Source organism: Epinephelus moara, chromosome 21 (assembly GCF_006386435.1).
Source record: "Epinephelus moara isolate mb chromosome 21, YSFRI_EMoa_1.0, whole genome shotgun sequence".
NCBI lineage: Eukaryota > Metazoa > Chordata > Actinopteri > Perciformes > Serranidae > Epinephelus > Epinephelus moara.
In genome coordinates this window covers 2,515,186-2,527,294 of record NC_065526.1, presented here as the reverse complement: position 1 = coordinate 2,527,294, position 12,109 = coordinate 2,515,186, and the positions used below count along the sequence as shown (strand labels likewise).

The window sequence follows — 12,109 nt, the reverse complement described above, 5'->3', positions numbered from 1 at the left end:
AACCGCCATATGGATTTTTACTAAACTTGGTAGATATGTAGAACAGGACGCCTCAAGGTGACTGGAGAAATTTAACTCTAATTGGCAACTGGGTGGCGCTATAACAACAGAAAAATGCTTCAAAATGGCTAAAATGCGACCGATCGCTGTGGCTCCCCCTGTGGACCAATGTTGTTTTTTTTTCTAATTTTTGGTATGACTAAGTCATGGTATGGTATGCTGTACTCAATGGGTATGGACTAGTTATATATGAAGCTACAGCTGGGGGACAGTTGTGTTAGCTTAGCATAAAGACTGGAAAAAAAGCAGCCCAGTCGCCACAAGAAGAAAATGCTGGCATATGTACATTTCTGCAAACAGATCTGTTACATTTGTGTGTTTCATACATATCATATCAATGTTTCTAAAGTGATGTAATTGTGATTACATGTATCTAGGCCGGCTTTGTCATCCGGAGGTGGATGGAGTGACACTGATCCACTGTTTGGGACCAACAAAAAACAAAACTTGCTTTTCAGTGAAACATTGGCAGCACTTTCAGCCATGATTTTGCCACCAAAAGTTTTTTTTTTTTTTTTTCAGCCAAAACATATTCTCTCCTAACCATAACTGTTCCATGCCCCAGGGTTGTGTTTTCTTCTCTCTGGTGTCTTTCCAGGTGTCATTCTTCACGCTCCTCATGGTGCAGAGAGTTGTTGAGTGCACCTGTACCTAATCAGCTCATCAGGAACGAGCTGGTTAAAAGGACTGGAGAGAGTGCAGAGAGTGCCAGTGGGCCTATTGGCAGCTTGAGGGTTGTGCTGTTGGTTCCTGAACCTTTCTTGTGGTGTAGTGGATTTTTGTAACTAACTCCTGTGTGAATGGAGTGTGTTTATTGGTGTTGTGCTGTATCCTTTGTATATACAGTTTACTTGTTGGTCATATAATTGGTGCAGCTTTCTTCTTTTTAGAAAGTAGTTTTCAGCTGAGATCCTTAAAGCCTTTTGTGGTCATGTACTTTATTGTTCTTACTTTTGCTCATTCAGCTCCCTTTATACTTTTTGCCCAGTTTAATGTTATTGTTGCTTCCCTCATCCCCTGGGCTTAATGAGAGAACTTAACAATAAGTTCAGTGGCTTTTGTGCATGACTGCACAACAACTACAGTGTTGTTGAATAATAAAGGAATGTACAGTTTCAGCATATCTGGGGCAGCAGTAGCTCGGCCCATAGGAACCAGAGAGTCGCGGCTTAAATCCCCGCCCAGACCAAACATGGAGCGTGGACTGGTAGCTGGAGAGGTGCCAGACCGCCTACTGGGCACTGAGCAAAGCACCAAACCTCCAACTGCTTGGGGCGTCTGTCTGTCTGTCGGTCGGTCGGTCGGTCGGTCAGCACTTATTTCTATAGCCCTTTACAAAACCCAAAGGTTTGCAGTACTTTCATTGGGTTTCATGGGCAAATAAATCTGTAAATCATCGGCATAAAAATGGAAAGACAGATTGTGTTTTGTCGTTATTGATCCCAGAGGTAGCAAATACAATGAAAAAAGGATAGGGCCAAGAATAGATCCCTGTGGCACCCCACAAGGGAGAGATGCATGTGATGAGTGGAGGTCACCAATCATCACAGAGATTGTCCAAGGCAGTGCCCTCGCTCTGACATCTCCATTTAATGCATGTATAGATCCTGTTTGTGTATCTGTGTCTATTTCAGGCCTGTATGTATAACAACAGAGGGAAAAGGTTTAATTTCCCCTCTGGGATTAATGAAGTATACCTTCTTGAAAGAATGTTACAGTACATATCTACCATTTGCAGAAATGTAAAGCGCCCACATCTGGCAACTACGTTGAAAGAAGCTAGTCTGTCAATATCCAAAGGTGAAAAAAACTGCCTATCAGCACCTCTAAAGCACATTAAATAACACGTTACATCTTGTTTATGTCTCGTAGTGGAGCCACTGCTCCTTCAAAAGGGGTCAGTTGAGGTGGTTCAGGCATCTGATCAGGATCCTCCTGGGCGCCTCCCATTAGAGGTGTTACAGGCACGTCCCACTGGTAGGAGGCCCCGGGGCAGACCCAGAACACACTGGAGGGATTACATATCTCATCTGGCCTGGGAACGCCTTGGGGTCCCCCAGGAGGAGCTGGAAAGTGTTGCTGGGGAGAGGGACATCTGCTTTGCTTGGCCTGCTGTCCCCCCGACCCGGCCCCGGATAGGCAGATGAAAATAAATGGATGGATCTCGTTTGTTTAACATACAAAAGCTGAACTTTAAAAATGAGTTGTGACAGAGCGAGGCCAGCTGTTCCACCATGTTTAGAGTCTTTATGATATGCTAACCAAACTGTCTCCTGGCTGTAGCTTCATACTTAACAGATACAAAGGGGAATGTGTCAGAGGCAAAATCTTCTGCACTGCTGAATCCTACAGAGTCTGGACAGAATGCATGATATAAAATCGTATTTGATTATTAAAAGAGCAATGTGTGGGTAAAAATTCTTACAGAAATTCAATTTGTAGGGCCAGAGGAATTGTTATTTGAGAAGTTCAAATCATTATATGTGCACTGTAAATATTGGAATAGCCAATTGCATAGCAATTTGGAATGTAGAGGCATGCTCCCCCCAGAAAATAATTTTACCACTGATTTTCACTGGAGTACAATAAGGGAATTATCTGCAAACGAAAATGTCCGAAATTCAAATCTATCCCTTAGTGCCCCATTTTTGCTTTGGCTGATGCCGATCTTGAACTTGTATAAAATTATTGTACAAGAGGGATGACTCAAATTCTTCACATGTCCTTACCGAATTAACCACCTCTCCACCATCGAGTTTAAATTATTTGAGGGTTGTTGTGAGAGAGTGGCAAGAGGGTCCTTCATTTTTCACAATTACTGACAAATATGCAATTGCTACAATGGCACTAATGACACCGAAACAGCTGGAAGTCAAGCAATTTGCTTTCATTTTAATTAGATGACAATGACAGATGTTTTCTTTTCATATTTAATCAAAATGCTACAATTTCACTATTAGAGCAGAACATCTCCCAGCAGTTTTTGTCTTAATGAAAGCTACCTGATCCTACCCCCTGCTTGAACTTGTAACTACAGTAAAAGGATAGTTAGAATAAAACTTGCCTAAACTAATCAAGGAAATCCATGTGGTGCTTAATTAAGATCATATATCAAGAAACACATTGACAACTTAATTAAATTCATAAATACTGAGTCTTTAGCAAAACTCCAGTGACTCACCTCTCCATTTAGAAAGCAGTAAAACACTGACACAAAGAATCCCTGCAGAATAAGACACATTGATATTAAAAGAGGTAAATGCAGCTCTATTGTGTAATGACACCTTAATTAGACATCAGAGAATTCAGATGGTGCAGTCATAAGAAGAAAATGGAAAAAATGCAAAATGTGTCATGACAAATATAATTCTTGACTGAAAAAGCTCAGCTTGAAATGCTTTTTCCCTGCCCACTCAGTCTTACATTTAAACACAGAGGATGGAGGCACAAAAAAAAAAACCGGCCACAGCGCAGAGCTCATAGCCACATGGCTCTGTTAACTGTGTCAGCTGAGAGCACTGAACATGAGGCAGGAGAGCCACACTGTGTGTAAGCACAGCCAGGGTGCTACTTCGAATCATCTTCGCTGAAGAAGGCTCATAAACTGAAAAGAAGTGATACGACTCTGCGATAAGACGCGTTAAGGAATCAGTATGACTCACATTGTTCACTCTGAACACAGTGTGTGTGGGCTTTTGAGCGTTGGCCAGTGTCACACTGCGTCATTATCCTTGGTCTCACCTGAAAAGACTGCAAAAAGGAGTTGAAATAGATGAAAACGATTTGTGAGATGTCGTCCTCCCCCGGATTCACAAAGAAAAGCATGTAGGTGATGCCCAGCAGAGGTAACAAGACCAGTGTTGCTTTCACAGCTTTCCTGTGAGGACAAGGATAAAAAAAAAAAAATCAGTTTCATTTATAAAAAATAATAGAATAAAGTTAGTAAAATAAGAACTTGGATTCCATCTGCGGCGTGATTCTGCTTCAGTGGGCCGACTGGGAAATAAACAAAAGCACTCAACCACTTTGCTTTTCAAAATAACAACACATTATTAGAGCTGAACCCTTGTTTGCAAGATAGGTACAGTACCACATTTTATTAAGACACTACCTTAATGAGATAGTGTAACTGAAGACTTGCAAATGGTTCGATAAAAACAAAGCTTGGGTTGCCAGGATTTTTGTTAATAATGCATTTCTAATTTTTCATGCCTTTTATTTAATTATAAACCACCAGGTCTGCAGGGAGATATGTCATCATTACAGAGTTTTATAATTATTCATAAAGCCTACAGCTGTAATGTTAATAAGTTAAAATAGATGTATTTTGGTTCTGCAGCTCTTTTCCAGAGAGCTCTTTTCCACTGGACTGTTGCAGTGAAGAGCGAGCAAAGTCAGAGGGCAAAGCTTTCAATTTACTGGTCCATCTACATCACAACTTCACCTATGGTCGTGAACTTTGGGTAGTGACGGAATTAATTAGATCGTGGATACAAGTGGCCAAAAAGAGTTTCTTCCATAGGGCTCAGCCATAAGCGGGATTTATACTTGTGCGTCAGCTCTATGCATAGCCTGCGCTGTAGCCTACACTTGTGGCCTACGCCGTTGTGAACATTTATACTTGTGCAGGTGTGTGTCCGTGTCACTCTGCAGTTACACCTCCAAAACACTAGTTGGTGGTGGGGTTTCTGTGAAGTGCNGTATAAATTAGCCTAGCGGCCTTTTCCTCTGCTCATATAAAACCAGGGACAACAGCAACATTTAACAAAGGTAACGTTACAGAATTCGGCTCCATTACAGCTCACAAGGTTCACCAACAAAACAACTGTCTCTTGTACTAAACATATTCTCCCAACAAATATAACATGCTAACCTTATTAGCACAAGCCTATGGCATTTTACATTATATAAATTAGCCTAGCCATGAGCAGAGATTTCTTCTTTTTATATGAAGCCAGGATAAATCCCAAAGTATAAATCACTGAAGGATGAATCACACGCGTGACTTGTGTAGTTACATTTCTGGGTAGGTTCACATCAGGTTATGGTGTAAGGTACAGCGTGGGCTCTACATCGACGCAGAGCCTACACCATGGGTACGGTGTCGATTTGTCGCAGAAGTATAAATCCCGCTTTAGAGAAAGGGTGAGAAGCTCAGACATCCACAGGGAGCTCAGAGATGAGCCGCTGCTCCTTTGCGTCAAAAGGAGCCAGTTGAGGTGGTTTGTGCATCGGATCAGGATGCCTCCTGAGTGCCTCTTGTTAGAGGTTTTCTGGACAGATCCAAACCACTCTGGAGGGATTACATATCTCATCTGGCCTGGGAACGCCTTGGGATCACCCAGGAGAAGCTGGAAAGCGTTTCGGTAGAGGGATGTCTGGGGTACTTTGCCCGGCCTGCTGCCCCAGTGACCATGCCTCGGATAAACAGGTGAAACTGGATGGATGGATGGGTTTGATAGCTCCATAAGCTAGAAATACTTTGGTTTGTTTTGTTGGCCCTGACCCAAGATGAAGTCTGATTAAAAAAACAGCATGTTTCCATGTAATTGCAAGTAAATCAAATTGTTTACACATGCAGGGAGATGTCCTAATGGCTGCTTGGGAGGGATTGGGGCTTAGTTCATATTATGTCTTCGTCACCCCAGATGGGACGTAACAGGAGTCTAGAGCACGTCCTTTGTCTTCTCTGTTTCAGTATGAGGTGATACATCCTCAAAAACAAAGTCCATAATCATGACATGCTGTGCCAAGCAAGCAATTTACACATCACAGAAAATCCCATTTTTTCATTGTCAAATTTACCCTGCTGTTTATAATCTCCATGCAATTCTTGTACAACTGGCAGCAATTTTAGCAGCATTATGTTCTATATTAAGGTCACCAATTTATGCCTGGCACTCCTGTCCTCCACTCACTTAATTCTACACAGCTCACATCAGCATATCTGTCAAACCCCGACCGTAAATCCAACTCCAGCCTGAAAAGCCTGCATTGAGGATGTCTGAGCTGTGTCACTACAAACACCCAGTACACTTGAAATAATCCCCCGAGGAGAAAAATACACTTGACACAGTAATAAAAGGTGAAAAAAGCAAACTCACAATTTTGCGGTGAGATGAACAACATAACGACATAAAGCAGGACTGCGCACAGCTCGCCAAGTATCCTCAAATACATGAGAGGTTTGCCACCTCCAAAGATTACTGTGGGGGCTGAACGAAATGGCCTCTGGCAGAAAGTACTGTAACTACCTTTTGCTCACTCAAGTCAAATTGCTTGTCTAGCTTTCAATAAGTATGACAGGCACCTCCGGCATTTTTCTTATCCCATTATCGTCTTTTTTAACCGTATCCATAAATCCAGATCAAATATCTACCATGAGGTCTGCAGGAGATCACTGCAACATGAGATATTAAATATCAGTAGATCATTACCACTCTCTGACAAAAAAATCTTATTTATATGCTTGAAGTACGCACGTTTGTGAGTGAAACATAACAATTACGTTTGTGGGTGTTAATGTGAGTTATTGTTTTTAATTTACCACAATAATTGCAATCACAGGCAATACTCAGCCTGACAGAGACGCAGCAAAAGCCACGAGAATGATATTTCATCTCTACGATTACAGCACAGGCAGTGATTTCACTTTATAGTTATTAACTTTGGATCTTTTGAGCCCCAAATATCTTCTGTCTGAGAGGATTTGAATGAAATGAAGTCAGAATTCAAACATTGACACTAATTATGTGGGTTAATTCTCATCTGCTTTCTTAATCAGCTGCTGAAAATTCATTTCTTCACGGTCTTTAAACACGACATGTTGTTCAATCGAGGATAAAACCACAAGGACAAAGTGTCATTATTATATTTATACCATCATAAACACTATCAACTCACCTGTACTGTATTGTTTCAGACGTGGTTGAAGCTCTTAGTTTGGTCATTAGAATTCTTACTATGTTGAAGAGGAAAACAAAGTTTATCTAGGAAAAAAACACAGCACACAACATAATTAGTTTGGAACCCTGTGCTAACAGCTTACACTGCGAAACACCCAGAGCAATTTCCTGCTGCGAACATACTCTGCTCATTAAACGCTGAGCAGGAGGGGTACAGGGCAACACAAGTCAAAGCCACCTCCTTTCTCAATGAGGAAGTGCTAGCGAACCACACACAAATCACAGCTGGTTACCGCACTGCTACATGCTAACAGCCTGTGACAAACCATTAGCGGAATCATTCCTACAAATACAATTTACTATTTTTAGTTACTTGTGCGTGGAAATGCCTGAACCCATCAGGAAGATTAATTCCACCTTTCCAATAAGTTGGATGCGGAATGGAAATGGCTTTCATTATAAAACAATTTTCTTTTCTTTTTTTCATCACTTTACACTTTCAAGCAGGCATTAGTGATAGATGCCAGTGTAAATTGTGTGTTATATGAATAAATGGTTTTCACAGATAATGTGAAAATAATGGCAATGGATGTACAGGGCAGTGCCTTAATGTGTTGTTGCTCACCAGCAGCACAAGAATAACTGGTCCCTGATAAATGTAGTCCATGTATTTCCCAGGTTCTTTACCAAACCAACATCTGTTAACAGGAGGAAAGAAATAATCAATAAACAATTAATAAAAACGTTAAAAAGAACATTAGTGCCAGAATATGTGTTATTTCTTTTTGGATACTCACTGTTCATTTTCATAATACAACTTTCCTATGGCCCAAGCTATTATTATAGGACATGGAATGCCTGGATTAAAGAAATAAAAAAGATAAAAATAGACATTTACAACAGGCATGGAACAGCATATGTTAGAAAAAGCTTTTTATAGAAAATATATACACCTAATATACTAGTCCATACCCATTGAGTACAGCATACCATACTTATGACTTAGTCATACCAAAAATTAGAAAACAACACCAACATTGGTCCACAGGGGGAGCCACAGCGATCGGTCGCATTTTAGCCATTTTGAAGCATTTTTCTGTTGTTATAGCGCCACCCAGTTGCCAATTAGAGTTAAATTTCTCCAGTCACCTTGAGGCGTCCTGTTCTACATATCTACCAAGTTTAGTAAAAATCCATATGGCGGTTAGGCCTAGATAAGAAATGAGCTCTCTAGCGCCCCCATTTTGTTTGATGGGGTCAATAATGGAGGGGTCCCCTCAGATTATGTGTGGTCATATGCCTACAAAGTTGCGTGGTGATGGGTGAAACCCTTGAGATGTTATACACCTTTATGTGATGAGCCACGCCCTCCGCAATATTCATTGCCTTATAGAAGCTCAGTTTTAGTAAGTTTTCCAACTTTTGCCAAGAGGGAACTTTAGATATTGGTCCCTAGATTATGTTCACCCAGTTTCATGCAGATCGCTCAAACTTCCTAGGAAGAGATCCATTTGAAGTGTTTTTCAAAAAATTCAAAATGGCGGAAAATCTATATAAGCGGAAGTTATGGGTTCTTGAGGCAAATGTGTTCCTCATGAGGAGAGGCATCTCTGTGCAAAGTTTCATGTCTCTACGACATACGGGGCATGAGATATGCCCATTCAAAGTTTGCAATTTCAATCGGTTGCTATAGCGCCCCCCTTTGGCCAATTGATGTAATATTGCTTCATTGGCATCCTCCCATGACCCTCTACCACTGTGCCAAATTTCACATGGATTGACCAAGTCAGTGAGGAGAAAAACGTGGAACAGACACACACACAGAGTTTTCGTCATTATGTAGTAAGATTTTTTTTTTTTAACCCTGTCTCCTGGAAATTCTGTTTATGTACAATTTGAAACAGCAAATACGTTTTAAAGGAGACGTAATGTTGAGCAAATTACACTGAGGTAATGTTGCTGATGAACAAATCTGGCAAGTCACAAAAATGTTGATACTGAACAAATCAGCAAAATGTTCAGTGACAACGTATTTCACTTGTTTTCCTCCATAACAGGCAATCCTGCATTACTACAGAGGTGGGAGTAAGTCACACACGTGCAAGTCATAAGCAAGTCTCAAGTCATAACCTTCAAGTCTCAAGCAAGTCCCAAGTAACTAAGTCAAGTCCTTGCAATAAGTCAAGCATGTCAAGTCACACTCACAATCTCATAAAGATAATATCACATAAACTGCATCCAGGGGTGGAATAGAATACATTTAAATACATTTACAGTACTCAGGTACCGTAGGTACATATCTGAGTCTTTTCTTCTCATGCTACCATCTACCTCTACTGCACGACATTTATCTGACAGCTGTAGTTACTAGTTCCTTTACAAATTAAGATTTTGCACTTGAAACAATTGAAAATGTGAAACTTTGAGTTAGTTATTGAACTGACAAAATAAATTTGCCTCTATTTTGATAATTATCAGTCATTTTTAATGCAAAAACATTTCATGGTTCCAGCTTCACAGATGTGAAGATTTTTTTGCAGCTTTTGCATTTTATTATTTAATAATTTCCACGTTGAGGTTTGAACTAACAAACATTATTAAAGTGTCACTTTGGGCTCTAAGTGTGACGCTATCGTTAACTATTTCCAGTTAACGGTTCAAAATGAACTCCACCTCAACCAGCTGCAACACTGAAATCTTGCTTTTACATGAATGCATGAGTCAGAATCATCTAATGAGATCATGTATAATGACAGACTGCAACAGTCACAGGGTTTCAGTTCAGAGAAGGAGACAAATGCAGATCAGACAGACAGGTATGCAGTTTTTAACAAAAGGCGAGCTTTAATGAAGCTGGTATATAAAGAACATCCAGAATCAGAAGGCAACTGGAAGCAGAGCAAAATCCAATGCAGGATGAAAAAGAAAAAATATGCTCAACAAATGAACACAATCATCACGGCAGGAAAACAGACAAACGAACAAAGGAAAACACAGGTGTATATATACACAGAAAACTAATCACAAGGACGAGACACAGCTGGAGAAGGAAGACAAGGGCAAAAGGAGTGAAACAGGGATTGGCTGACAACAAGGGTATAGCAGACAAGACTGATACAAAACAGGTGTGAAGGGAAGACTCAGGGAACAGGCAAGGGTTAACGAGACAGGTGTGGCAGAAAACAGGCGGGAAAACACACAAAGACAGGAAGTAAAACCAGACATGACACATGAGGAGAGAATCTACAAAATAAAACAGGAAGCAGATTAAACATGAATGAATAAATTACAGAAAACTCCAAAACAAAGTCCACAAGATAACAGAATATGAACAACAACCCAGGATCATGACACCATTTTTACACTACTTTTGTTACAGTTACTTCAAGTAACATTTTAAATGCAGGAATCTGACTTATAACAGAGTATTTTTACAGGCTGGTATTAGTTACTTTTACAAGAGTAAATTATTTAAATACTTCCTCTCGTGCTCCAAGCCCTCTGGTCAGGGTGAAAGTCAGCAGGTGAATGCAACAGGAACAGGAGGCCAATTTCTGGAAGTCGTAGTCAAGTCTCAAGTCATGCCAAGTCAAAGTCAAGTCGAGTCTTTCGTCCGTGTTAATCAAGCAAGTCTCAAGTTCTCAAATTTGCAACTCGAGTTGGACTCTCATCAAGTCATGTGACTCCAGTTCCACACCTCTGAAATACAGTATCCACTGAATACAGCATGATGTTTTCATTACCTTGTTAATTATCATTTTACTAAAATTACTATCTTTCTCTAACCTTACCGAAGTGCTCCTGTTGCCTATGTCATTAGCTAAAAGAAACATAATCCAGACAGCAATTATGTTGCCACACCAACATAATTAAGAAAGCAGTTTGGCAATGTACAAATGTAATTCCTAGGAGACAGGGTTGATATTTTAAAGCAGTGATCTACAGTAAAATACATTTTGTAACCTCACTACAAACAGCTTTTTTCTCTCCATGTTACTGGAGGGAATGTGTCAGAATAATGAAGGTAAAAACCACAAAACAGAACTTTGTGCAGCTTGATCAAGATGAAGAAAAAATAACAAGACTACAAGCTCAGCTATAAAGTACAAACTGGAAACACGCTTTTATTTTTCTCTTCTGAACTAATAACATTTTAAGTCTAATATAGCTTCACTGTTACATGATACATGACTCAGGAACCACAGCTGCTGCCAGATGCATATATGCACATTTCTCTGAAAAACAAATGTTACGGAGTAGGTGCTGGTCTTCTCAGAAATGTTGTCAAAGTAAAACATGCACCCAGAGAAACACTAATGAAACTATTATTAAAAACAGTTTAAATCATCTCAGACAGAGAACAGAACGTTACGTTCTCCATCGTTCACGTAGGCCTACCGCAGCTCTCTCTACATATTGTGGACCAGACTTCAACACCGATCTGTCAAATCAGCAGGAGTTGACTAAAATTAGGTGCACGTTATGGAGGTGACATGATCTGAGGATATCATGGACACATACATGTCTCCGGGGATTTTATTTTATCAAGTCTCACTTAAAAAAGACCAAATGTTACAGTGGGGCTGCACAGTATGGGGACAATATGCAACATACGATAACGTTGTTGAATATGGCGATGATGCCTTTCTGCGACTTTCAGTTTGCTGCTCAAATACAACAAGTTGCTTGTTGAATTAAAAAAAAATAGGGAAAACTACTACCCAAATTATCTTATTCTACAAATTAAACACATGACTGAAAAGAAAAGGCAACAATAAAAAAAGAATAGTAGTTATATTTTAAAGTGCAGTTCTGCTGATACTTATTCAGCTAAAATGTCGGAGTGTAACATCACAGTCATTTGTAAAGTGTTTACTGCACAAGTTCACATTGCGATGACATTAAGGGCGCTTTCTAGTCTCGAGAAAAGGAAGGTCTGGCTGGACCGACTCTCACTTTAAGATTGGAGAAAAAAACGCCCCGGCTGCTTGTATTTCTTTCAACCAATCACAATCGTTCTGGGCGATGCCACAGCAACGGTGCGCTTGCAAAAATATTGCCGGGGGGAAACAGGTTTTGGTGTAACACGCTGAACAAAAATATCGCCTACAGGACGCGAACCATGGCAGAAAAAGGCTACATCC

General features: G+C 40.2%; 1 protein-coding gene across 1 annotated transcript in view; it reads right to left on the bottom strand.

Moving 5' to 3' along the window:
* Nucleotides 1-12,109, bottom strand: part of LOC126409066 (corticotropin-releasing factor receptor 2) — a 63,411-nt gene that overhangs the window by 5,337 nt on the left and 45,965 nt on the right. The window contains exons 7-11 of the mRNA XM_050074955.1: nucleotides 7,763-7,823; nucleotides 7,591-7,663; nucleotides 6,964-7,049; nucleotides 3,802-3,937; nucleotides 3,242-3,283 (exon numbers count right to left, since the gene is read on the bottom strand). Of these exons, the coding sequence (XP_049930912.1) occupies nucleotides 3,242-3,283; nucleotides 3,802-3,937; nucleotides 6,964-7,049; nucleotides 7,591-7,663; nucleotides 7,763-7,823 (398 nt within the window). The remainder of the gene's footprint in view (nucleotides 1-3,241; nucleotides 3,284-3,801; nucleotides 3,938-6,963; nucleotides 7,050-7,590; nucleotides 7,664-7,762; nucleotides 7,824-12,109) is intronic.